The 26290-nt window shown below is 55.6% G+C and overlaps 2 protein-coding genes and 1 non-coding gene across 10 annotated transcripts in view; 1 reads left to right on the forward strand and 2 right to left on the reverse strand.

The window, feature by feature from the left end:
- The window catches only part of Brca1 (breast cancer 1, early onset), a gene marked incomplete in the record, with an annotated part of 51318 nt that extends 50366 nt beyond the window's left edge, over positions 1-952 (reverse strand). For 5 of the 6 annotated variants that reach the window (XR_001235969.1, XM_013519230.1, XM_005394496.2 and 2 more), the window contains 1 exon segment: positions 704-952. 6 annotated transcript variants of the gene reach the window in all.
- Positions 953-1262: 310 nt separating this feature from the next.
- Positions 1263-26262, forward strand: Nbr1 (neighbor of BRCA1 gene 1). 3 transcript variants are annotated; one of them, XM_013519233.1, is made up of 21 exons: positions 1263-1367; positions 6730-6840; positions 10748-10810; positions 11583-11601; positions 12733-12755; positions 14450-14644; positions 14925-15002; positions 15452-15666; positions 16064-16231; positions 16491-16700; positions 17370-17529; positions 17604-17891; positions 18534-18680; positions 18936-19011; positions 19315-19425; positions 19613-19777; positions 20502-20931; positions 21761-21852; positions 22275-22332; positions 22831-22936; positions 25043-26262. In XM_013519233.1, exons 1-21 carry the CDS (start codon positions 1365-1367, stop codon positions 25214-25216), a joined length of 2892 nt encoding a protein of 963 aa, XP_013374687.1. In that variant the 5' UTR covers positions 1263-1364; the 3' UTR covers positions 25217-26262. The 3 variants fall into 3 exon arrangements, with proteins under 3 accessions (XP_013374687.1, XP_013374686.1, XP_005394554.1); XM_013519232.1 differs by lacking the exon at positions 1263-1367 and adding an exon at positions 1439-1844 and having other exon boundaries at positions 14450-14593; XM_005394497.2 differs by lacking the exon at positions 1263-1367 and adding an exon at positions 1441-1844.
- Positions 10582-10653, reverse strand: Trnag-gcc. Its single transcript has one exon. It is a non-coding gene; the product is annotated as a tRNA-Gly (tRNA).
- Positions 26263-26290: the final 28 nt, after the last annotated feature.

Below are 26290 nucleotides of genomic sequence, written 5' to 3' on the forward strand. Positions count from 1 at the left end.
AAAAAAAACAAGTGGGGAGGAGGGAGGACAGGAAGTAGGGATGGGGAAAAAAAGAACTGAAGGAGAAAAGTGACGAAAAAACTTTGCCAAAGGGAAGGAGACCAAGAACTGGGGCAGAGCAGAATTAAGTACTGCGCACAGCACCTACTGGCTAGGGTAGGCAGGGTACTGCGAACCAGCGCCAAGCAGGGCGCGGCGTCCGCCAACAGCCCGGGCTGCTCCGGAAGCTGCGGCGTGCGGAGGGCGCCCGGGCCACACGGAAACGCTTCCCGCCCCCGACTCGCCCCGCCCGCGCCCCTCGCTGCTGCCCAGCCCCCCGGGACGCCCACGGAGCCACTTCTGCTCCGAACCCGTTAGGCAGCCCAGGCTGGCCGCGAACTCGCGACCCTCCTGCCTCAGCCCCCGGAGGATTCGACCCTGTTGTCAAGGATTCCCGCCCCCTAGGGCCCCTCCTGCCCTCCCTGCCCGCTTTCCTGCGCCCCGCAAGCCGCGTTCCAGTTCCCATCTCCAGGATTCCGGCCGGAACACAGGGTCCGCGGCCCCGGATGCGCGAGGCCCCGCAATCCACAGACTGACCCCACCCGCCCCGAGGTTCCGCCCGCCCGCCCCGCCCCCACCGCGCGGGGACACCCGCCGGCTTCCCGCCGGTCACCAGCAGCGCCCACCGGTCACCTGTCCCTTCCCCGGGGGCCTCCAGCTTTACCGTGAGCACAGCGTCCGGGTTCCCCACGCCCGGGGTCCCAGTTATCTGAGAAAAACCACGGCTGTGTTCCGCCCGGAAAGTCTCTGAGAACTCACGCCGCGCCGCAGTTCCAACTTATCTGTAATTCCCGCGCTTTCTGTCACCACGGCAACCAGCAGCGGCCGCGAGCGTTAGCCTCTCAGAATGCGAGAATGAGCGCGTCACGGAAGGGTGGGGCAGGGAGTGCCGAGCGTGTTCTAGGCTCGGGATTGGTCGCCCAGTCTTTCCGTGCGTGACGTAACAGGAGACGCAAGGCACCGCCCCCCCCGCGGCTTCCCGTTCCGGTTTTTTACGTCGGAGAGTTTTGTTCAAGGGCTAACAGAGGTCCAAATGTGAGCGCAGAATATTGCCCGACGCATCCTCAACAAGGGGCTCCATCTCCCAACTCGTTCTGCTGCAATGGAAGTCTGCAGCGTGGGCAAATAAAAGGGTCATGAGGGACAAAACTACACCTTCCGAAATGCATTGCGGAACAAAAGGATTTTTTTTTTTTTTTCCGGCACTGTGTTCCTTAAGACACTGTAGTCCTAGGAAGATGAGCTTCTGACTCTGGAAACAAACACGATTTCCACCACAACCCATTTGGTAGATTGAAGACCTCCTTGTGGGAATCCACATCGATATGGTATGGGTTGGACTATTGTGTTTTCGTTTCTTATTAGCAGAGGCTAGGCTAAATAACGTACAAACCCTAGAAAGACTACGGTTCCCATCGAGCCCCGCGAATCTCGGCACAGTCCTCCAAGGTCGCGGACCTCCGGGAACGCAGAGGGGGCGGAATTTGCCAGGGAAGGGAAGGCGCTTCGGCCTGCGCCTGCGCACTACGAGTTTCGCCCCTCCACCCTTGGGTTTGTTATTGTTGTGAGGGTCAGCTGTCTATGCCCCGCCCCCACCGGCGCATCCTCGACCAATAAATGTGGAGATAGTTTTGAAGGACAAGCCATAGGAGCCAATCGCCTCGAGAAGAACTCAGAGGCAACAAGGGACTGGGCCCCGTCTCTCTCCGCCATGTTAGATGCGCCCCGCAGGGGTAGCCGTTGAGCTGGCTGCGGACGGTCTGTACTCTGGCCTGCGGCAGGCGCCCCCACGGGGCGGGAAGCGGGTAAGGACGTGGCCGCGGTGGCCTGGGGGGTGGGGGCTCGTTACCCCTGGCGGGCTGGAGGAAGCTCGGGGGGGCGTCCTGCAAAGTGCTGTGACTTTCGGTGCGCGGGGGCAGCGATCTCCGCGGTGGCGGCCGAGCGAGCCGCTGTGTCCTGCGGGACGGGGCTGCGGAGGGTCCGGCCTCTGATCGCCGGCGTAGGCCAAGATCCCCCCAGGCAAAGAAAACGAGAGCCCTCGGGGGTGGTGACACAGTCGTGGGGTGGGGGAGTCGTAGGAAAGTGGCCGACGGGGATTAAGCGGAGGAGAGAAACGCCTGCCCACACGTCTTCCCCTCCCCCTCCCCCTCCCCCTCGGGGGGGCCCCCTTTAGAGAAGAGACAGCCTCTGCCTGTCCTATTCCTTTCTGTCAAAAACGCGGCTTTCGGGTTACTTATTTTAAGGCCCAGAGAGCTCGTTCAGGCCCCTGCTGTAGTCCGTAATCCAAACTGGGTTCCCAGGTCGGCTTCATTGAAGGTATTTGCTCAGGGTGAGAGTCGGCGTAGAGGGAAAGCTGACCTGTGCCAAGCGGAGGTGAGTCAGTGGCCTGAGTTTACTGTAGCGCCAGTTAAGAAAGCTGAAGGCGTAGGCCGCTGCGACCAGACTTCTCTGCTGGCTTTAAACCTAAAGGCACAGAGGTGGCTAACTGTGGCGCTGGAATTTACACAAGCTCGAAGTGAACGCGCCCCTTCAAAGGTTTTCACACGTAGCCCGGCATGGTGACACTCATCTGAAAACCCAGCCCTGGGGAGGCAGAGGCAGGAGGGTCGCTTTGAGTTTGAGGCTAGCCTGGGCTATACAGTGAGTTCAAAGCCACCCTGAACTACAGAGCAAGACCGTTTCACAAAAACAACAACAAAAAATTATTTTTACATGTAAGCCAGTGAGAAATGGGCAGTTCTTAATGAAGATCTGGACTAAACTAGCTAAACTAGAGTCTCCCACTTCCTGTTTCCTCTCATGGGCAAGTCAGCTGGAGGAGCTCCAAAGTATAGGAACTAATTTCTAATTGTGTCACTTGAGAAAAAGAGAGGAAGATTAGCTTCCTTCCAGACATTCAAAGTGTGGAAATGTGTTTCTTGAAATTGGAAAGTGAGAATGTATTTTATTTTATTTTATTTATTTATTTGTCTTTTTGAGACAGGGTCTCGCTGTGCAGTTCAGGCTGACCTTGAGCTCACTGTGTAGCCCAGGCTGGCCTCGAACTCGCTGGGATCCTCTTGCCTCAGCCTCCCAAGTGCTGGGATTACAGGCATGCCCTACCACACCCGGCTCGAGAATGTATTTTAGATTATCCACCTTGGACAGTGAATGATAAAGTCAGTTTTCATTTCCCTAATTTTTCCCTAATGTCCTATGGGATTTTCCCCAAGTTGTAAGGGCTCCAAGAATTGCATTCCATGTGAATGAATAGTGATTATCAGCAGAATTAGTGCTATAGACTTGCTTTATTTTCGTGGTGCATCTACCCTTAGGTGAAGGCAGAGGATAGAAACAGTGGAGTCTAATGTCAGGTTTGAAATGACGTCTGATCCTCATAGAGTTGAAGATCCTTAAAATGACAGTTTCACAGAGCACTGCATTACACTGTGAAAAACTACTATTAAGGTCCTAAAGACTGATTTTTTTTTTTTTTTTTGAACCATGCACTACCATGCCCAGTTTAAGACCGATTTTTTTTTTTTTTTTTTTTTTTTTTTTTTTTTTTTTTTGTCTTTTTGAAACAGGGTGTCGATATGCAGTTCAGGCTGGCCTTGAGCTCACTTTGTAGCCCAGGCTGGTCTCGAACTCACAACGATCCTCCTGCCTCAGCTTCCCAAGTGCTGTGATTACAGGGGTATGCCACCACGCCAGCCATTAGGACCTGATTTATTATAATAACTTTGTGTTTGAATACTGTTTTCAAAGAACTTGCACACAGTTTGTTTTTGTTTTGGTGCTAGATTTTGAACCCATGGTTTTTCTTATGCTAGCACACCCTGTTCCACTGAGCTATAACCTTTGTTCCGTACACTATTTATATTTGGTTTTTATACATAATAGCACTATAAGTTAGGCAAGGGTAGCCCTGTTCTACAGATGAGATGACCAAAGCTCAGAGGTGAGCTGACTCACCTGCGTGGCTGCTGTTGTACCCAGGCTGTGTCTAATGCCAAGTCGGGCCAGCTCTGACTTAATCCTGTTTATCAGTGATCTCCTGTGCCTCAGGCAGAATCTGACTGTATATAGCTGCAAATTAAAATTGTGTTGGTGATTGTGTTCAAAAGCTGACATTTGGCACATGCCTGTGATCTTACACTCGAGAGGCTGAGGCAGGAGGATTGCCATGAGTTCAGGGCCAACCTGGGCTATATAGTGAACTCAAGGCCAGCCTGAATTGCATAGCAAGACCCTGTCTCAAAAAAAAAATTTTTTTTGGTCTAGTTTAGACTTACTTTTCGTGAAGCCATAAAAGCAAGCCAATTCAACAGACACAACTCATCAGTAAACAATATCCCCAATTAAAAATAAATTTTGACCAGAATAAATATTTGATTAAGGAATTTTTTTCCTTCTTAGGTATGGTAATGATAACATTTTTTTTAAAATTCTTTTTGATTATTTTTAGGTGAGAGGTTGAATGTCATGTCAGAATAATCCAGTAAGAGCTGGGCATGGTGGTGCATGTCTATAATCCCAGTGCTCTGGGAGGCTGAGGTACAAGGAGGGAAAATCTGAGCCAAATTGTCTGTTTAACATAGAACTTGTCTCAGAAAATAAAAAGGACACTCAGGAAGGCTGAGGATCACTGCAAGTTCTAGGCCAGCCTGAACTACATAGAGAGACCCTGTCTCAAAAATAAAGAGTAAAAAGGGCTGGGATGTAGATCAGTGCACAGCCCCTAGACTGAGTCCCCAGTACCAAACAAAAAACAGCACAGCAGGGGCTGGGGACGCGGCTGGTGGGAGAGGACTTTCCTAGCTTAGTCCAGGCCCTGGGTTCAGTCCCCAGCACCGGAAAATAATTTTTCCTCATCCAGTAGCAAAGGGTGGTGTGACATTTGTCCTGAGTTGGTGATTGTGGAAGCCAGGGAGTCCATGGGGATTCATTATGTTCTCCCCATCTTTGTATATGTTTAATTTTTACCATAACACATAGTTTTTGAAAAAATAACATATTATTAGGGAGTGGTGGTGCATGCCTCTGATCCCAAGGCATGGAAGGCAGAGGTAGGAGGATCCCAGGTTGGAGGCCAGCCTGGGCAACTTCGATTTGTCTCAAAATTGAAAACAGGCCAGGGCCACACCTCAGCAGTGGAGCACTTGTCTAGCCAGTGGGAGACCTGGCTCCGCCCCCAGCCCCAAGCGCACACAGAGGAGGAAGAGTTTGGCTGAAACGCTAGGGCCTAGGGCCCTTGCAGCCTTAAGACAAGGGAGAGTGCCGGTGTCGTGAGCCGAGTGGAGCCCTGAGCTCACATTGCACCTCGGAGTTCAGGGAAAAGAGGGGACTAGACGGATTCAGCGGTGCTGCAGACAGGTGCCGGCCCCCATGACGGGGTGACCATTAGGTACTGCAAACCTGGACTCCGAAAAAAAGGGTTTTTTTTTGATACTGGGAGTCAAACCCAGGGCCTCATGCTTCCCAGGCAGGTGCTGTACCACTGAGCTACATTCCCAGCCCAAAAATATTTTTAAAAGAAGTGCATTGAGCGGGCATGGTGGTACACGCCTATAATCCCAACACTCAGGAGGCTGAGGCAGGAGGATCAGTCACTATGAATTCAAGGACAGCCTGTGCTCTCTCTATGTAGTGAGTCCAGGTCAATTTGGGCCACATAATGAGACCCTGTCTCAAAAAAAAAAGGAAGAAAGTGTATTGCTTTTCGGGGCTGGGGATTTAGCTCAGTGGCAAAAGCGCCTGCCTGGCAAGCGCAAGGTCGTGAGTTCGGTTCCCGGTACTGAGAAAAACCAAAAAAAAAAAAGTGTATTGCTCTTCATTTTTGTGTAAGTTTGACATTCCTCGTTCCTAAGAAACCAGCACACTGCAAAAGCATAGTCATTTGGACAATGGTGTTGAGCCCTGTACCTTTGGAGCGTCTTGGTTAGTGTTTTGGCCTCTAAGTCATTAAAGCTGCTCTAGTAGAAAACCTGTATTGCTCAAGTTAGGAAAAGGCTTCTGAAAAAATGTAGACTGTCACTTTGGAGTCTCACAATAATGAAAGTCCATCTTACCCATCTGGGTATCTCCTGTTACAAATACTTAATTAACCAAGCTCTGTAAAGTGCGGTACAGTGCTCAAGAGATTTTACAGAGGCTAGGAATATAGCTCAGTGGCACAGTGCCTGCCAGGCAGGTTCAAGATCATGAGTTCGATTCCCGGTACCAAAAAAAAAAAAGATTTTACAAATGCTAGGTGATTTCTGTGGGTGTGGTCAAAGTAATCTCAGCAGGCTTTTTTATTTCTTTAATCTTACTTGAGACACTGTCTCACACTGATGCCCAGACTAGCCTTGAATTCCTGGGCTCATGAGATCCTCCTGCCTCAGCGTGCTAAGTAGCTGGGAGTGCAGGCATGTGCCACGGCACTCTGCTTTGCTAGTTTCTAGAAGAGCAGTTTTTGTGGCCTGGTGCAGTGCTTTGTGGCATGCTTTGAGCACTGATACATTTCTTAGAAGGAAGAATTCCCACATAACAAGTGAGGCTTCCTGCTGGATTTCATGTCTGTAAAAGCAGGGCCATTGTTCTGTTCACTGCTGTCTGCCTGGCCTTCTCCATGTCGGGTCCTCACAAGTGCTTGTTGAATGCGGTTTATATGCGACTTACAGACACTTTCTCACATGCCCCATTCTCCCCCTGTGCTCCCAACCCTAGCCCCACAGCATGGACCCGCAGGTCACTCTGAACGTCACTTTCAGAAACGAGACACAAAGCTTTCTGGTGTCCGACCCAGAAAACACGACTTGGGCTGACGTTGAAGCTATGGTGAGTCTTCCGTGCTTTGTTTCTCTGTGTTTTAAGTGTGGATGTTTTCTTCACAGGTGTCTGTTTTTAGTAGCTTGCACAGCTGTTAGGTCTGTCCTAGTTACCATGTCTGGGGTTTTGACAGAGTAGTAAGTGTATAGATGTGTCCCGAGGGAGCAGATAAGAAGTTTCTTTTGAAGAGCTTAGAGAAGATAAAGTTATTTTTTAAGCTGGGATTTAGAGAACCTACCTATTTTAGAAACAGTCTGAGGAGTGGCTTGGTTAGGCCCCACCCCAGCCAGGCCCAGGGAGTGTTCTCCCAGCAGCAAACAGGCTCTGCTGTTCTGAGCTGCCCAGGGTATGTGGCACTTGCCTTGTACAAGTGCCCTGGGTTGCTTTTATTGCCAGGTGCTTACACAGCAGTCTGTCCCCACCTTTTTCTGCTAATGCTTTTCCTCATCGTGATTTGCCCTTTGGACTGTTCTGATTTTGTTGGGTTTACTGTGGTGAATGTTTTACTTCATGTATGTCTCTGTTTATCTCATGGTACTGTGATAAAAACCTGCCTCTGGCCCTGGGTGGTGACACAAACCTGTAATCCCAGTGCTCTAGGAAGCTGAGGCAGGAGGATTGGATTGAAAGTCCAAGCCCAACCCTGGGCAGTGTAGTGACTTAGGGAGATTCTGTCTCTGAATAAAAAAGAATTGGGGGTGAGAAGGCCCTGAGTTCATTCTCAAGCACCGACACACACGCCCTGCTTCACCTGGCTTTCTGTGACCTTAAACTAAAAGAAGAAGAAGCCAGGCAAAGTGGTGCATGCCTGTAATCCCAGCACTTGGGAGACTGGGGTGGTAAGGCCCCTGCGAATTGAAGGCCAGCCTAGGCTAGTGAGACCCTGTCTCAACAAAAAGCATAATATAAAAGGAAGAATATTGGTAGTGAGGCCTTAAAAGATGGTCTGACGTAGTTCTCTGCCTTCTAGCAAGTCTCTCAGCAGACTTTTTTTGGTACTGGGAATCGAACTCAGGACCTTATGCTTGCCAGGCATGCACTTGTACCACTGAGCTACATCCCTGGCCCTCTAGCAAGTCTCTCTCTGTACTGCCCTAGAAGGACGGGTGTCCGGAAAAGAGTTGGTTCTTGTTGGGCCTGTGGCACACGCCTGCAGTCCCAGCCCTCTGGAGGCTGAGACAGGAGGTTCAGGAGTTACAGGCCAGCCTGAGCTGCAGTGAGTTCAAGTCCAACCTGAGCTACACGTAGTGAAATTAAGGCTCAAAATGAAAAAAACTGGATCTTGTACATCAGATGATTTAAAGAGCAGACCTTTTTGCACCAGGAATCAAACTCAGGACCTTGTATTTGCCAGACAGGCGCTACACCACTGAGCTATATCCCAGCCTCTCTTTTCCTACTAGTTAAATGAGCTGACAGTTTATTTTTCTCTTTTATTGTAAATTTTATTTATAATTTTTATTTTAAAAATTTTTAAATTTGGAGACAGGGCCTTACTGAGTGCCCTGGTGTGACTCAAACTTTTCATCTTTGTGCCTCAGCCTCTTGAGTGCTGGGATTACAGGCGTGCACTTACCACGCCTGGCTAGTTCAGATTTTTGAGTGAGGGTTTTGCTGTGTAGCCCTGGCACGACTCAAGCCTGTGCCCTTCCTGCCTCAGCCTCCCTGACACTGGTACTGAGGTGCCCATCCCCTAAAAGCACGCTGCTGGAAATGCTAACCATGTGAGGTGTGCCCACTGAGGAAGAGAAACGTCCTGCGTGTGCAGTTAGTGTCCCTCTGCTGTGCACACCTTGCTGGGCGAGGAGGGCCGACAGCTGTGTGCCTGCTGCTGGGTCTCTCATGGTCCCGTGGGGAGAGCCGCACTGCAGCTCCCTGCGGGCCACAGCGTGCCGGGCGTGGTTCCGGCCTGCAGTGGGTCAGGTGCAACCTTCCGAGCTGAAGCTATGGCGTTCCTGCCCTTGGCAGTACCGTGATCCAGTTTACTCTTGCATAGTGAAAGATTTTTGGTTTTTTTTCTTTTTACCACTATAAAATAAGCTAGCGACGCGTCCCTGTACGCTGTTTTGCAGATCAGACTCTGTCCTCTACTGTCTGTGAGGTCAGCCTGCAGGGCTCAGGCCTTAGCTTTTCATAGAGAGCTGCCAGGACATCCGCAAGACGGTTTTAGTCACTGAAAAGCCTTGTGTCAGGGCCCTGAAGTTCCGACAACAGTGGGCTTTAGGATACGGGGGAAGAAACTCCCAACCTGAACGAACTGTGAGATGAGTTCGTGTTCTCTAAAATCAAAGAATGAATTTTAGGAACAATGGAGGTTAAGAGCAGAATACATTTATTGAGGGAAAGAAAGCTTCTATCCAAGAGAGGCAGAAGGGGACCCAAGTGGGTTGCCCAGGGAACCTGTCTTTTCCAGGGGTTTTTATAGAGCAAAACCATGAGGTGAGGTGGGTCCAAGGTGGGGAAAAATGGGAAATCACAAGATGGGCATGAGGTGGGACAAAACTGTGGTCAGCCAATACGAATTGTTCAGGTAAAATTGGTTAACATCGGGATCAGATGGGGAAGAGTCACTTAGCAGGCGGCCATGAATACCGATCAGGGGCTTTTCCTGTAGGGGTTGGGTCGGTGACTCTTCAAGGTGATTGCTACCTATTTAGAATATCAATCTCTCTTGTCCTTCCCTAGGGAGGTGTATGGGTGGGTGGGTAGGGTTCACCTTTTGTCTTGAGGTCTGGCCCGAAGGGGAAGTGCCTATCTCTCCCTTTACAAGGTATCTTATCGGGGCTGGGGATTTAGCTCAGCAGCACAGCGCCTGCCCGGCAAGCATGAGGTTGTGAGTTTGATTCCTGGTACCAGAAAAAAACCACACCCCTCTAAAAAAAAAAAAACCAAGGTATCTTGTCTTCCTTATTGGCTTCTTTGAGGGCCTGGCCCTGTCTGACTGCCTGTAATATTTCTGTCTAACTCAGCTTCCTACAACAGTTAAGGCTTTAAAAATGTTTGCCATTCTGATGAGGTGATCTTACTTTTTTGGGGGGAGGCGGTTACTGGAAATCGAACTCAGGACCTTGTGTTCACCAAGCAGGCACTTGTGCTGCTGAGCTATCTCCCTGGCACTAATCTTACTTTTTTAATTTGTATTGTTCTGACCGTGTGAAGTTGAGCTTTTTCTATGCTAAATATTATTTTCTCCTCTGTGAATCTTCTGTACATTTTTGCCCATTTTTACCTGGTTTGCTAATCTTATTACCAGCACTTTCACAGATTGTCTTTGTTATCTTGATATCTCTGTTATCAATTGCAGATGTTTTTCCTAGTTGGTGGTGTTTGACTTTGTAGTGTTTTTGATTCTCCGTGGTGCTGGGACTCAAACCCTGGGTCTCCTCAAGCTAAGTGAATGCTCTACCCCTGAACTACAGCTGCAAACTTGCAGCATTTATCTTTTTTTTTTTTTTTTTGAAACAGGGTCTTGCTATATAATTTAGGCTGGCCTAACTGTGTAACTCACTAGCTCAGGCTGGCCTCAAACCTGAGGCAGTCCTGTCTCAGCCTCCCTTGGGATTACAGGCATGTACCACCATGCTTGGCTTTTTACAGGATCTTGCTGTGCAAGCCAAGTTGACCTTGAACTCACTATGTAGCTCAGCTGGCCTTGAACTCAATGTCAGTGTTGGGATTACAAGTGTAATGCCAGCAAAAAGAATGTTTACTATTTATGTAGTCCGGTACACCTGCCCTTTTTCTCTTTCTTGGCAGTACTGGGTGTTGAACCCAGGACCGCGTGTGTGGCAGGCAAGCACTCTACCACTGAGCTATACCTCCAACTCTGAATGTCCTTTGTTTTTTGATTTCTAGGTTTATGTTATGGCCTCCTTTTTGGTACTTTAATCCTATAACATGTACATTTCATTTGCAGGTGAAAGTATCTTTTGATCTGAACACTATTCAAATAAAATACCTGGATGAGGAGAATGAAGAGGTAAGGTACATTAAGGACCCCATTGTTAGGTGTTCAGACTACGGGGTTTTTTGGGAAATTTCGTTTGAGACAGGAACTTGCCGTGTAGTTCACGTTGATCTGGAACTTGCAGAGATACTCCTGTGTCGGCCTCCCAAGTGCTGGGACCACGGTGTGCATCGCCATGCCAGGCCAGCACAGACTCCTTACTTTTCCAGACCGACGGGGGGCTTGAGAAGTTCCGCATCTTGTGTATCTCATGTGTGTGACGATGAAATGTTACTGATAATTCAGCTGAGGCTGAGTTGGGAAGCAGGGGAGGAACGTTGAAGAATACCTACAAGGTGACTTAAAACTGGCCAGGGTGGTGGTGCCCGGCTGTCACGAAGTGATCCTAGGTTCAAATGTAGCACAAGCTGCCGCTTAATTTATAATAATAAAACAACAGTGACTGGCCTGTATTCAGAGTCACAACAGTACTGTGTGCTAGGTACATTATCATCATTGCTGTTCTACCCACAAGGAAGCTGAGGCACCTTGAGGTGAGGGAAATGGCCCGCAGGCATGAAAGCGTGACAGTAGGGGTGGGCTTTATCCACAGCGCTGTGTCGTGCTGCCCTTACTGCACCTGAAGTAAAGGAGGGCGCGGTGTGTAGGCAGCAGAACGTCTTAATTATTGTTCATGGCTAGCAGGGGGCACTAGAGAAGCCGGGCCCGGGCGAGGCTGGTTGTGGTGGCAGGAGTGCTTGATGGATGGGACCCTTAGAACCCTCTTTGCTTTCCTCTCTTACAGATATCCATCAACAGTCAAGGTGAGACCAGCGAGAACCTGTGCGGCTTTACTTAGAAGCCTGGGGTGCCGGCCCAGGCCGCGTCGCGTTTGCTTCAGAGCAGTGTGATGTGTCCTGCCTGGGCATCGTCCCCTAGTGGCCGCGTCACCTGTGCACAGCATGCTGCACAGGGACTCCTTACCGCGTGGCTTTTGGATGTGGGTTGGTGCCTTTGAACGGACCAAAAGGACGGCTTTCGGGGGACTCTTGGTGTGGGTTGTGGTGCCTCCTGGGGTGTCAAACATGCTCTGGTGGGGAGCCTGTGTCTGAATCCGTGGGTGCAGCACTCCCTGGGCATCTCGTGGGTGCTGCTGGGCCGGCTCCACTGAGTGCAGTCTCCCATAGGAGCCCTGTGCTAGTGGGGGCTCAGGTTCTGGGGCTGGGCCCGGAAAGCGCAGTCGGTCAGCAGAAAGGACTGCACTCTCCACCGTTCCATGCCCGTGTGCAGCTAGGGCTGGTGTGAACAAGCTGAGGCCAGTGCGTGCAGCCGGCATCTCCAGAAGGGAGAGTTCAAGGAGACCTGCAGGGGCTTCCGTTCACAGTGGAATGAGAAGGGGGCTTGTCAGCCAAGCCTAGCAGTTGCTGCTAATCTTGTGAGCTAAGAATTCCCCAGAGCAGCATTTGGTTGTACAGTTTGCAGTGTGTGTGTAAGATGCGCAGGATAATCCCAGCACTCGGGAGGTTGAGGCAGGAGGGTTGTTGCGAGTTTGAGACCAGAATGGGCCACAAAGTGAGCTCAAGGCCAGCCTGAACTGCACAGCCAGACCCTGTCTCAAAAGGACAAAGAAAAGTGTTACCAAAGTGAAACGGGGTAGTTACCCACTTCCCCACCCGTCGCTTGGCACGAGCCCTTTCGGTCTACTCCTTCAGCTGGAATTCTGAATATAGTCAGGTGTAGATGAACCTGCCTGTAATCCCAGAACTCAGAGGGTGAGGCAGGATGGCTGCAGGTTCAAGTGCAGCCTGAACTACAAAAACAAAAAGAATTTTGAGTACAATACACTATTACTAACTATAGTCTTAACGTCATATGTTAGGTTTCAGGGTTGATTGTCTTTTAATAGAATCTTAAGGCTGGTGAGGAAATGTCACCATTGTTTTTTGTCGTTTTAGGAGAATATGAAGAAGCACTTAAGGTAACAGTACTTCATCTTGTCAAATACATTCAAAAAATGTTTGTTGGGGCTGGGGATTTAGCTCAGTGGCACAGCGCCTGCCTGGCAAGTGCAAGGTCGTGAGTTCGATTCCTGGTACCGGAAAAAAAACAAAACAAAAAACGTTTGGTGAGTAAAACTTGGGCTGAGGGTATAGCCAAGTAGTGCTGCACAAAGCAAAAGCAGAGGTTGAGTTTGGCCCTGTGGGGGCTGGGAAGTGTAAACAGGGATGAGCAGAGCAGGGCCCACCATGGCCCGCACGCTGCTCCTGCCCAAGCCTCCCCGCTGCTGCCCTTCTCCTGGTTCATGCCCCACCCCGACCCCCACCCCGCCTCCATTGAACACTGCGGAGGATGCGCCCCACATCTCTAGCAGGTCCTGAGGCGGCAGGACTGCAAATTGGAGGCCAGCTTGGGAACTTAGCGAGACCCTGTCTCAATTTTACAAACATAAAAGTGCTAGTTGAGGATGTAGCTCAGTGGTAGAATGCTGTCTGCCCTGCATGAAACCCTTGGCTCAGTTGTTAGTACTGCCAGGAAACCCAGCTCTTGGGGTACATGGCATTTCCTGAGCCGCAGTGCCAGTGGTCTGCCCAGGGCCTCCCAGCTGAGGCAGGCACGGCACTACTGGCTCTGCCCCTGCCCGACATGCCGTTAGTGCACGTGCTGTGAAGTGACTTCCACAGTCAGGCCGGCCTATCCGTCTCCTCTGGTGGTTACTGGGAATGCTGTAAAGTAGAGTCCTGAGGGCCAGCATGGTGGCTCACACTTGTGATCCCAGCGCTGGGGAGGCTGAGCCAGGAGGATCACAAGTTCAAGGCCAGCCTGGGCTACATAGTAAAACCCTGTCTCCAAAGAGAAAGAAAGGGAGAAAAAAAAAAGACGGAGTTCTAAGTCTAATATAGAAAAATGATAGATGAGAGAAAGTAACTGCAGGTGATTGATTACTGGAGAGCTAGACCCCCATTGACCAGCCTTAGACATCTTCATGGACCCAAATATTTCTATTTTTTTTTTTTTTTGTACTGGAAATCGAACTCGGGACCTCGTACTTACAAGGCAGGCACTTACGCCGCTGAGCTATATCCCCAGACCCCAAATGTTTCTTGAAGTAGCTTGCAAAATAGGATTTTTAGGAAGGTTTTATTCAGAAAGATGTGGCTGCTTTAACTTGCTTGCTAGTACTTTTAGTGGGAAAGTACATGCTTAATCACAAGCGAGGGCTGGGGATGCAGCTCAGTGGCACATAGCCTACCTGGCAAGTGTGAGGCCCTGAGTTTAATTCCTGGTTCCCAAAAAAAAGGTTATATGAGCTAGCTTTAAGTTCCTCAAGTTCTGTTAGTCTGGCATTGACATTTTTGGAAAATTGATACTACAACTCATATAGATGGTATCTGTGCATGGTGGTGCATGCCTGTCATCCCAGTCCCCTGGGAGGCTGGGCAGGTGGGTTACCACGGGCTCATGCCCAGCCCGGGCAACTCAGGCAGAACCTGTTTCACAGTCAGAAGCAGAAATGGGCTGAGAAGTATCTCATCTGGAGCCTAGTGCTCCATCCCCAGTGGGTGAAACCTGGTACTCTCCAGCCCAGTCCCCTGCCCTCTCGTACTCGGGCTCTGAAGTGCCGCAGGTGCCGGGCCGCCCACGGCAGTGGCCTTGTGTCTTCACATCTCGCAGATGGCGGGGAAGCAGGGACACCAGCTTCAGATGCAAGTCCACGCAGGGCACCCCACGGCCGCCGAAGCCCCAACCCTGGTGGGAGCAGAGAGACACAGCGCTTCCAGGCCGGGCAAGAAGCCGCTTGCACACTACTCCGCCCTGGTGAGAGTCGTGGGGCCAGAGCTGAGGAGCCCGGAGACACCAGCAGCCCAGGTTCGTGCGGACTGGGCGTCTGGCCACACAGCTCCTGCCCGTGACCGCAGACTCGCTCAGCTTCGTGCCTCTGTCCTGAAGCCGGGACCCCGCTGCTGCGGGTGGTGCTTATCTGGAGGAGGGGATGGAGCGGGGGAGCCACTGCCTTCCTGTTCTGCTTGGCACTGTGACTTGTTAGCGCACACTTACACACTCCAACAGGAGACTCCTCACAGGAAGACGGGAGATGCACCTCAACGGGGAATGTAACCCCTGTGCTCTTTCTCTTGTTTCCGTGCAGCCATTTCCACTTGCTCGGGGTGACCCGGACCACGCTCAGGACAGGCCTCCAGACTGGTTCACGAGCTACCTGGAGACCGTGAGTGTCCCGAGGGTCCCCTGCCGCTGGTTCCAGGAGCAGTGTAGGGGCGAGGAGCCGAGCGAGCGCTGCCTCTGGTGCAGGAGGCGGGGAGGGGAAGCTTGAGGCCGCAGCCCGGGCGGGTCTGTGCATGCGCTCACACCGCCTGGCCTGCAGAGGAAGAGTGAGTCTGGAGCAGGCGCAGCTGTGTGCTCGAGAAGGAAGAAGTTAGCCACTGGCTCATAGAAGAGTCCCTCCGGGTCGGGGAGGTAGCTCATCGGCACAGTGCCTGCCGGGCGAGCACAAGGTCCTGAGTCCGATTCCTGGTGCCTTTGGCACATTACTGGGTATTCGTTCAGTGCTTGTTAGGGGCTTATCATGGTCGGACCCAGAGAAGCACAGGTCCCCACTGTCGTGTCTGCCCCTCTTCCGAGCGTTGCTGCTGAGTTTTCCTCCTGCTTTGTGTCCAGTTCAGAGAGCAGGTGGTCAAGGAAACAGTGGAGAAGCTGGAACAGAAGTTGCACGAGAAGCTCGTCCTCCAGAACCCGTCCTTGGGCTCCTGTGCCTCCGACGCCTCCATGCCTGCTGCGGAGGAAGCCTTGTTCTTACCTGAAAATCTCTTCAGCTGGCACATTGCTTGCAGCAGCTGCCACAGGAGGATTGTGGGCGTGCGCTACCAGTGCAGGTAAGTGGCGTGGGGGCCGCGGCTGTCTGCGGGGCTGGGAGCAGGGAGGGCCCTGCATTGCAGGTGGGGAGGAAAACGACTGTAGTAGGCGGCGGTAGCTATGGAGTGGGATAGCAGGCCACTCTCCCCCAGAGCTGAGGAAGCTGCTGCTCAGACACATCGGGTATCCCAGAGCCACACAGAAACTGCACTCCCCACCGCAGAGCGCTCGGGGCCGGCTGCTTGTGCCAGAGGCTCTCGTGTCGTGCTTCCTCCCAAGGCTGTCCAGGGCTGGGTCGAGTGTCATTAGCCCGGGCGTTGGGGGACGGGCTTGGGCTCCACCGAGCTAAGGGTGGCGCAGGTGTGGTGTCTCCCCTGGGTCACCTGCGTGTTCCGCACTGTGCCCCTTTTCCCACAGCCTGTGCACGTCGTACAACATCTGTGAGGACTGCGAGGCGGGCCCTTATGCCCACGACGCCAGCCACGTGCTGCTCAAGCTGCGGAGGCCGGTTCTGAGTGCCTCGGAGCCGCCTTCCCACCCGAAGCCAGCTGCGCCTCGGCTCCCTACTGCCCTGGAGCAAGTCAGGTAGAGCCAAGGCCTGGTGGCAGCCTTGGTGGCTTCATCTCTGACTGGCTTCTTGGTTGGGGATAAGAGAGCAGCAGGGTGTGTGGTGCCGCATGGCACGGGCGGTGACGAAGGCCGCTGGCGGGAGGTGGTGGCACGGGAGTGGCAGCTGTGAGAGACAAACGCAGAGCCGGAGGAGACGGCCCCTGGCTCTGCTTGGCCTCACTTTGTTGGTGAGTGCTCTGCGTTTCCTTCAAGACCTTCGTTTACTGTCTCACAGGCTCCAGAGACAGGTCGATAAGAACTTTCTTAAAGCAGAAAAGCAGAGACTGCGAGCTGAGAAGAAACAGCGGAAAGCAGAAGTCAAGGAACTTAAAAAGCAGCTTAAACTGCACAGGAAGATTCATCTGTGGAACTCAATCCATGGACTTCAGAGCCCCAAGAGCCCTCTGGGCCGGCCCGAGAGCCTGCTGCAGCCCAGCACCCTGCGGTGAGCGGCCAGGCGGAGTCCAGCCGGCATAGCTGGATCTTCAGGACTGCCTGTGGCTTCTGCTTTTCCTTTGAGAGGGCGTGCCCAGGTTGCCCAGACTGCTGTTAAACCTCTGGGCTCAGCAGCCCTCCTGGCGCCACCTCCCAGGGTGGGTCTGCAGATGTGGCCCTGACCCACTGGGCTGCTCGTGTTCTGTCCACAGAATGCTCCTCACACTCATGCCCACCTCTGGTGTTCTCTGACCCTCAGTATGCTTGAGGGTGTCCAGGGTTACTCTGGCCATGCTCTGTGCCTTCCTGGTCAGGAGCGTGGAAACCAGGCAGGCTCTCGGCGCAGCCCCTGGGGTCTGGGGCAGAGCCATCCCGCATCGGGAGAGCTTCCGAGCCGGCTGGCCGTCCTCTCCACAGCACCTTGGCTCAGGAGTGCCCTTCCCGGCGGGTCTTGGGCTGCGGCGCAGTGCGGCCAGTGCTTGCCCTGCATGCAGTGCCCTGGGCTCCACCCCTAGCTGCATGCAAGTCGGGAGAAAGCACAAGTGGGGAGGGCGCTCTTTCAGGGTCACCTTTTGGGAACGTATGCAGGTCCGTCCCTGAGGCACAGCCAGCCTCTCCGGCCTCTGTGGCTGGAGCCATGATGCCATGGGGAGCGGCTGAGTCTCTCTGTCTCCCCCAGCTTCCCCTCACGGCCCAGTGCTCCGGTGCTGCCAACCTTTAGCGCGGCCTTCGTGGACGAGAACCTGCCGGACGGGACTCACCTGCAGCCGGGAACCAGGTTCCTCAAGCACTGGAGGATGAAGAACACGGGCAACGTCAACTGGAGTGCGGACACCAAGGTACTTACCCGCCGGCCGACCGCACCCTGGTGCTGGGCAGTCAGCCTGAGCCTTGCCTATCCTGCGCCCTGCAGCTCAAGTTCATGTGGGGGAACCTGACGCTGGCGTCTGCTGAGAGGAAGGACGTCTTGGTCCCCTTCCTGAAGGCCGGCCACGTGGGCGTGGTGTCCGTGGAGTTCATTGCACCAGCCCTGGAGGGGACCTACACATCCCACTGGCGCCTGGCTCAGAACGGCCAGCAGTTCGGGCCCCGGGTCTGGTGCAGCATCGTGGTGGACCCATCCGCCCCCGCAGAGCACCCTGGTGACACCGATGGTGTGAGCGGCTCTGGCGAGGAGGCCGGCCTCAGCTGCCCGCAGGAGGTGAGCGTGGAGACGTGGCCAGTGTGCCCGGGGGGTTTCCTGCAGAGTGAGAGGGCGGGGGCGGAGACCAAGAGCCGGAAGTCACTCGGCTCCTGCCAGTGAGCAGAGGCACACGTTCTGAGAAGGCCTTTCCTCCGGCTCCATGGCGGAGGCCCCGTCTGTGGTCAGGCACCCGAGGCTTAGGTCTGCTTGAGATTCCAGGTTGTGCTGGTGTGGTGCAAAGGGAGAGAAGGGGCTCGGGTCACATAGTACCCCCAGAGGTCCCTGCTGTTCAGGGCCCCGTGGCCTTCCTGTCATAGAGTCTGTCACCTGTGCTTTTTTCTTTCTCCTTTTGCAATACTGGGGATTGAGCCCAGATTGGGCCCAAGGCCTTTGCACTGAGCCACATTCTCAGCTCTTTTTTATTTTAAGATGGTCTTGCTCAGTTACCCAGGCTCAACTTAAACTTGGCAACCCTCCTGCCTCAGCCTTCTAGAATGCTGGGGTGAGAGGTTTATGTCACCAAGCCTGGCCTTTTTTTTAGCATAGAGATTGAACAGTGGCTTTTTTGTTTATTGGCTTGTTTTAGGAGGAGATATCCTTGGTCTGCCAGGTGAGTTCTGTTGAAGGCCTCAAATTTGTTCCAATGGCTCGTCTCTGTAGGAGACCTTTCTCCTGGCTGAAGAAGAAACCCCACGGGGTGAAGCAGCTAAACGGACAGAAGGGACAGGGGCCTGTGCGCCGCAGAAGGCAGGCGCAGCCAGCGAGCGGGAGCTCTACATCCCGTCTGTGGACCTCCTGACTGCGCAGGTGCGGGCGCAGCACTGGGGCAGGAGAGCAGCTCCCACACTCACACTCCAGTTCACGTGGGGAGCGTTCCTGGGCCTCTCCTGCGTGTGGGCGAGTGGGGTGTGGCTGCCGCTGTGGCACCGTGCGGCCTGTGTCCCCGCTGCTCCCACTGGCTGCCTCCATGTTCACCCTTCAGGCGGTGCCGTCTCCCCTGCTGCCTGAGGCCTGAGCGCGGAGGCCAGGCTACCGCGGCCTCACATACCATCTCTCTCCTAGGACCTGCTGTCCTTCGAGCTGTTGGACATAAACATCGTCCAGGAGCTGGAGCGGGTGCCGCACAACACGCCCGTGGGTAGGCGTGTGCTTGGTGGGCTCCGCTTTGTCCTGCGGCAGCGGGCGCTGAGGGTTTCTCCCTGGGAGTGACAGGAGAGCCGCACCCCCATCGTCCTCCACCCTGTCCTCTGCCAGAAGGTTCTGGCTGTAAAGGGACCTGCCTATTCCCTCCCTTCGTCCCTTTATATTTCGGTGTTCTGTGCCGTGGCCACGGCCTCCCAGGCCAGGGAGCACCAGTGGCCGGCGGGTCTGTGTAGCCGTGGGAGGTGGGCCCGCACACTGCCACCGCCGCAGCGGTGAGTCTCCTGGCTTCATTCTCCAGATACCACTCCCTGCATGTCTCCTCTGCCGCATGACAGTCAGGTCCTGGAGAAGCCGGGCTTGGGCCAGATCCGGGAGGAGAGCGAGGGAGCGGGGCGAGAAGCACTTGCGGGTAAGGCCCCGTGTCTGCACAGGGCACTGTCGCCTTTGCACACAGCCCTGCCCACGCTGCCCCTCCCCAGCCGAGCACCTCCTGCTACAGCCACTGGCTGCGACTCGGGACCCAGCTCCTGGCCGTGGGTGCCGGCTGAGGGGTGTCGGCTCCCAGCCCCCCGTGCCCAGTGCCATGCTCTCTCCAGAGGCCACAGCTCCAGGAAAGAGGAAGGCTGAGAATGTCACCACGGCGGAGGACGCAGAGGAAGACCTGAGCGGAACCCAGTTTGTGTGTGAGACCGTCATCCGCTCCCTCACCCTGGACGCTGCCCCGGACCACAACCCGCCCAGCAGACTGAAGGCCCCTCGGCGTGAGTGCTGCTCTGCATGTGCCTGCCTGGGGGTGGCGCGGCTCCCTTCACACAGAGGGCGTTTGTGTTCGTATTAGGGGCTCCAGCTGGATCTCTGTGCAAACACGCACCCCTGCTGACTGCTTTCCCTACAAAGAAACGCCAGCATGACTTAGTCTGTGCTTCCAGGCTCGGTCCTCAGCTGCAGCCCCCGAAGAGCAGCCGGTAGCCAGGCTCTGTCGGGGGGATCCTCCTGTGAGTGCCCGAAAGAGTGGGCAGAAGCAGGCTGAGGCTAACAGGAACCCCAGGCCGAACTTAGGTGGAGCAATGCTGTCTGCTCCAGAAACTACTCAGAAACTCAGAGCCGGCCACGAGGTGCACACCTGGGATCCCAGCACTCAGGAGGCTGGGGCAGGAGGATCGCCACAATTTCGAGGCCAGCCCGACTATGTAATGAGACCTTGTCTCAGAGAAAAAAAAAAATCCAAAAGTCTAAACTCTGGTGCATAAAAGTGTCCAGGGATAGTGGACAGCGTCCTGGCTCTGTGATGCACAGTGCATTCCCAAGCATGGGTAGCACCAGGAGGAGCTCTTAAGCTTTTTTCTGTTTTGTTTTTGGTTTTGTTTTTTTTCCAATACCGGGAATTGAACTCATGACCTTGTACTTGCCAGGCAGGCGCTGTGCCGCTAAGCTGAATTCTCAGCCCCAGCTTCTCCTTTCTGATGGGTTCCTTCTGTCCTTTAGTGAACTTCCCCTCGACTCCGGATGGACCCCTGGGAGACGAGAAGGAGGACCTTACCCATCTCTCTGAGGACGGAGTTGAGGACGAGGAGGAGCTCGGGGATGAGGTGCAGAGCCAGTCGTCTGCCTCCTCGGAGGACTACATCATCATCCTTCCCGAGTGCTTTGACACCAGCCGCCCGCTTGCAGACTCCATGTACAGCTCCGCGCTCTCGCAGCCAGGCCCGGGCCGAGGGGCAGATGGCGAGCCGGGGCTGGAGGCCGGGCGGGAGCCCACGGGGACCGGGACCAGAACCGGAAGTGGGGCACAACTCCCTGCAGGGGAGAGCCCGCCGCAGGAGCTCGGCCTCAGCGACGTCCTGGAGACCTCACAGGCTCGGGAGGTGCTGCCCCCGGGCCCCGAGGTGCTGGGGCTTCTGCCAGCGCCACCCAGGTACCGGTCACAGCCCCTGTGCTGGGGCGGAGCAGAGCGGGAGCAGCCGGCTGATCTTACATGTGGTCCTCAGCACCTGAAAAGACTTTGCATGTAGTGAAGTCCACATTTAGACAAATAAAAGTTGTATTTCCCAGTGTTTGTAGATTTGGGATTTAAAGAAGTATTTGGCTTAGGCAACCTTAGTTTTCTGAGTATAGTCCATCTGCTTATTTTGAACTTCTGAGAGCCAGTTACTAAACACGAGCACTGCTGGGCCTTCCCTTCTTACTCCATTTCTGGGGAAAGGCCCAGAAGCTCACCCCTCCATTAACCCAGCGTGACGGAGCCACGTGCGTCCTGGCACCCGTCTGCGTCACTGCCTTTCCGTACCACGGGAAGTGCTACAGTCTTGACCAGAACTCACAGCACTCTCCCCAGAAGTGAGCCTTTGCCTTCACTAACACCACTGGCACAGGGGCTGTTGATGGAGTGACAGACTAGGCCAGGTGGTGCATGCCTGTCGGGTTGGGAGGCTGAGGCAGGAGAATCGCCAAGTTTGAGCCAGTGTAGGTGACTCGGCAATTTAAACCTTATCTCAAGGTAAAAGATCAGAGGGCTGGGGATCTAGCTCAGTGTGCAGACCCTAGGGTCAGTCACCAGAACTGTACTTAAAAAAGTGTCACGACAGGGCTGACGTTCGTGGCTCGATCGTGGCCAAGGAGGGAAGCAGAAGCAGCCCTTCCCTGAGCACCAGGGTCCCATGTGCCCATGTGGCGGCGCTGTGCTAGCTTGACTGTCCCCACGGCCACAGCTGTCTGTCCTCACTGTTGTGTCTGTCCGTCCGCAGGCACTCTACATGTGCACAGTACGGCTCCCCGGGAGCAGACATCCTGGTCACCTCACCAGAAGCTTCTGCTGTCCCCGGGCAGATGCGAGCAGGTAATGCCATCCCAAGCGCCCTCCGCCCTTTTGCTGGAAACGGGGCCTGGCAGGCTGTGCGGCTCCAGGTCTCATGGTCCGTGTCCATGGCTCCTCCAGGGTCCATCTGAGAATCTGGGGGGATCTGGCGGAGGTGGGCGCCACTTGGGAGGGGGAACTTGGGTGTGGAGCCACCGTGAGTCCGCGGCCTTTGAAGTGGGCACTGGCATGGCACGGTGCTTGTACACCCTCGGAGACGTTTCTGGTCCCCGCGCAGCAGCCCAAAAGTGTTGGAGCGCTGGTGCCCTGTGCCAGGGTAACTAGGGCTTCCTGACGCCCTCACTACACGCCGCGGCTCGCTAGCCCCGCAGAGCTCCCGAGGCCCACAGCCTGCGGGCCAGGCGCCGGGTGCTGCCCCTAACCACCTGCTCTTCTGCTTTCAGAGCCCGGGGGCTGCCCAGGACTGGCAAACAGCAGACAGAAGAGCTGGGACCACTCAAGGTGACGGCTTGTGCGCCTGCCCTCCCAGCGCGCTCTGCTCGCAGAGCTGTCCGCAGGCAGGGAAGCGGGGCCGTGGCTGTGCTGCTCCTTCTGAACCGAGCTCTGGGCAGCAGTGAGGGCGCCAACGGTGTCGGTGTGCGTTGCCCACGCCCGGCGCACCCGGACTTCTCTGCCCCAGTGCCCACAGAGGCCAAGTGCACTCTGCTCCCCGCCAGCTCCTCGGAGTCCAGAGCCCCCACCTCCTTGTGAGGGGCTTCCTCCGCGATGAGCACTGGACTGAGGGCCTGAGTGTGGCCCTGAGCACTGTGTGGGAGGCTGTGCCTCCGGGGCCCGCACACAGCCCACAGCCGGCCGGCAGCAGGCCGGGATTTGTAGGCAGAGAACTGATAGGAGAACGGTCCCGTTCTCCCTTTACCCAGGTGGTTTCTCTCAGGAACCCTCTGGCTCGGGGTTTAGCCCCCAGCCCCCGTGTAAGGCAGAGTGGCTTTCCCTCCACAGGCCTCCCCACGGGAGCAGCATCGCGGGAGGGCTGGTGAAGGGCGCCCTGTCCGTCGCCGCTTCTGCGTACAAGGCCCTGTTTTCGGGCCCCCCGGTGACTGCACAGGTCAGTACCTGCCGTGGGTCCGCCCCTCGCTCCCGAGGCCTAGCGCAAGTGCCCTGGGGCTGTGGCAAGTACGCACGCCTTCAGTTTGCTCCTTGGCTGACACAGAGGTTTGCTGCCTCCCAGCCCCTGGCATCAGCCAAGTCACACTGGGTAGGAGGACGAGGCCCTTGTGTGCGCTGGACCTGCTGCAGATGGAAGGACCCATCTACTGCTGGAACCACAGAGAATGGGGGGGCACCGCCGGGTGGGTGGGTGCCAACAGGGCAGGGCAGCATTGCGCCGCCTCAGGGACCAGAGGACAGATGGGGCTCACCAGGGCCGCAGGGCCAGGGTGTGGATAGTGCAAGCCAGGGCCCCAGACCAGGGTGCGGATGGTGACTGCTCTGCCGGGAGGGGAGCAGGCGGCAAGGACCGGACAGCGCGGGAGGTGTGGGGCCTGGACCTCCCGGTAAGGCTCGGGGAGAGGCGAGCGGAGGTGACAGTGAGCACGCTGGCCTTGAGCACACCTTCGGCCACGGTGCAGGCTGGGTGGAGCGGTGAAGAAGCCAGCGTGAAACCCGGGGAGCGGGAGAGGCGAGGGTGGCACGCTGTGACGCAGGACTCCAGGAGCTTGAGCAGGATCGCAAGTTGGAGCCCAGCCTGGGCAGCCCAGCAAGGCACCGTCTCAGAAAATGCAGAGGTTCTGGGTTCCACCCAGTGTACGAAACACTGTTAATTCCTTAAGTGAGTGTCAGCAAGGACACAAGGAGAAGCAGCCTCCTACCCTGCTGGTGGGAACCATGCTAACTTACACAGCCTCTGTGAGAGTGAGGGTGGGGCTCCTCAGAAGCTAAAGATAGAGCTGCTGGTTCTTTGTCTTTTGGAGACAGGCTTCAGTATTCAGTTCAGGTTGGCCTCGAACTTGCTGTAGCCCAAGCTGGCCTTGAACTCGTGCTGATCTTCCTGCCTCAGCCTCCTGAGTGCTGGGATGACAGGCCTCACCACTCCCATCCGGAGCTGCTGTTCGACTGCTGTCGCACTCCTTGGTGTGGACAGTGTCAGTGAGCCTGTGTCACACACAGCTCTCGGGGCCGAGAACTCAGGGTTAATGCAGCGTCGGTGCTCTGAGAGGAAGACGGGTTGGGGCTGCAGTGTGGGCGCTAGCTCTCCAAGGCTCACCTGCACACCGCTGGAGCCTCCACGACCGCGGCTGTCGCAGCACGGCAGCAGGACGTGAATCGGCGCGGGGCCAGGCGAGTGGGGGAAGACATGCGCGGGTACACCCGCCTCCCGCCTGAGGAGCACGTCATCCTTCGGGTGTGGACTACACAGAGGACAGAGCAGGGGAGGGGACGGCTCGGGCGGGACTGTGGTGGGAACAGTTTCAGACGGAAGCCAGGGAGGAGAGCGGGACATGGAGTGGGGGGGGGGAGCCTCGGCGTGGCCAGCGTGTGCCAGTTTAAAGGCTGTGACTAGGGGGAAGTAGACAGCAGGCCGTGTGTCAGTGGCAGGTTAACCCGGGAGGGCCGGGTCCATTCTGAAATAGGGGTGGGGCGCCTGTGGGCGAGGGGTGGAGTAAGTGTGCCAGGGCCTGGCTCGCCGGGCCACACGCCTCCTCACGCACTTCCTCGTGGGTACGGGGGGGGGGGGGGGCTGCGCGTCCCACCTGGGAGGGTTGGGACTCCAGGTGGGCTGGGCGGAGCCTCGTTCACCCCCAGAGTGAGTCCTGCCGCCTCACACCCTGCGCGGGGCTGAGGCGGAGCCGGCACTGAGAGGCGTTGAGGAGGCGGTGGAGCCCGCCCAGGCGCTGCCCCCTCTCACAGCTGCCCCTGGGTCCCCAGGCTTGGGCTCGTCTTTCCTTCATCTGGCTAAGGATCACTTCCTTCCGAAAGTGCCCCCCGCAGCACCTGCGCAGCCCGCAGACCGGTGGGCCCTTGCCTTCTCTGGTCTGAAGCCTCTGAGCAGAGCACTGATGCAGCAGGGGCAGTCGTGCCCCCCCCACAGCCGGCCACCCCGCATTTCAGGCACATCTGGGACACCCGGCGTGATTTAGGAGACGGGAAATCGGCTGGCCAGGAACACCTGAGTTACACCGGAAGTGCCCTATGGTCTCTTGTCTCTCCGCAGCCCGTGGTTTCTGAGCAGCAGACGGCAGCGCTGATGGCTCACCTCTTCGAAATGGGCTTCTGCGACCGGCAGCTGAACCTCAGGCTGCTGAAGAAGCACAACTGCAACATCCTGCAGGTGGTGACCGAGCTCCTGCAGCTCAGCGACAACGACTGGTACAGCCAGCGCTACTGAGCGGCGGCCGCCTGACCGTGCCCGCCGCCCTGTCCCGGGGCGCGGGGTGGAGGCCCTTGTTTGTTTTTTAATCTGATGAATCTCTAGAGCCCTTCATTGAAATTTCAAGACAGTATCTGTTACAGTATTTTTTGAAGCAAATCAAAGACCAACACTTGACTGGGAGTCAGACGAGCAGTGGGAGACAGCTGTTCGGTGAATTTGGAGGACCTGCCCATGCCCTAGTGCGTTGAGGAGGGCACCCCTTTCTTTTTCTGCTTGTACTGAGGTTGAGTATTTTCCGTCGGTTCACGTGGATGTTTTTAATGGAGATACCTGTTGTCAGTCTTCACAAGAGAGTAACCTTGGAGTTTGTTTCCACGCGTTCCCGACTGCTGTGACCAGCCCTGCGCCTCCCAACCCCGTGCTGCTGAAAGGCGCAGCGCGGCTCGCGGCCCGCCCCCCGGACCGCCCCCCGGACGGCGCCTTCCTCCAGCTGCGGGCGGCCCTGCGGCCCTGCAGGGGTCGGCGCTGCGTCCCTGGGGCCCTGCTGAGAGGTGCCAGGGCGGTGATCCTGAATATTTTGTTCTTTTATTTAAGAAGAAAGCTTAGGTAGTGTGAACCATTTTGCAAGTCCTATAGAGAACGCAAAGCCCACCTATTACTTAAAGGGAGAAGTCAATTTAATAGTTAACTGCTTTTCTCAATGTCGGGGAGGCCCTGCTACCCAGTAGAGCGGGCAGTAGGCGGATCTGAGCGGACCTCGGCGGCCGGGCAGGGCGAGGGGCTGGGGCTGGGGCTGGCGCAGGAGGGCGAGCGAGCTCCGGCGGGCACCTGGCGCGGGGGTGGCGGCGAAGGGTCCCGGAGGAGGGCTTGGGGAAAGGCAGGCGGCGGCAGAGCAATGTTCCGCCCGGTAGGCGCGCGGAGCGGCCGTCTAGCTGTGATCATTTACAGTGTGACTCCACGGCCACCAAGCGAGCGGGGCTCGGGCTCCTCCAGAGCGCTGCTGCGGGGCTTCGCGCCCCTCACGGTGTAAAGAAAGCGAAATAAACGTTCTTTGAACCGCTGGCCTGGACCTGGATTCCTGGGGGCGGG

Source organism: Chinchilla lanigera, unplaced genomic scaffold, assembly GCF_000276665.1.
Source record: "Chinchilla lanigera isolate Chin_1 unplaced genomic scaffold, ChiLan1.0 scaffold00050, whole genome shotgun sequence".
NCBI lineage: Eukaryota > Metazoa > Chordata > Mammalia > Rodentia > Chinchillidae > Chinchilla > Chinchilla lanigera.

Excerpts from the sequence above, each read along its gene's own strand:
- Nbr1 (XM_005394497.2), top strand. The coding sequence starts at position 1,758 with ATGCGCCCCGCAGGGGTAGCCGTTGAGCTGGCTGCGGACGGTCTGTAC. Across the intron at positions 18,681-18,935 it reads TGGACCTCCTGACTGCGCAG|GACCTGCTGTCCTTCGAGCT; the intron begins GTGCGGGCGCAG and ends TCTCTCTCCTAG. Across the intron at positions 19,778-20,501 it reads CAGACTGAAGGCCCCTCGGC|TGAACTTCCCCTCGACTCCG; the intron begins GTGAGTGCTGCT and ends TCTGTCCTTTAG.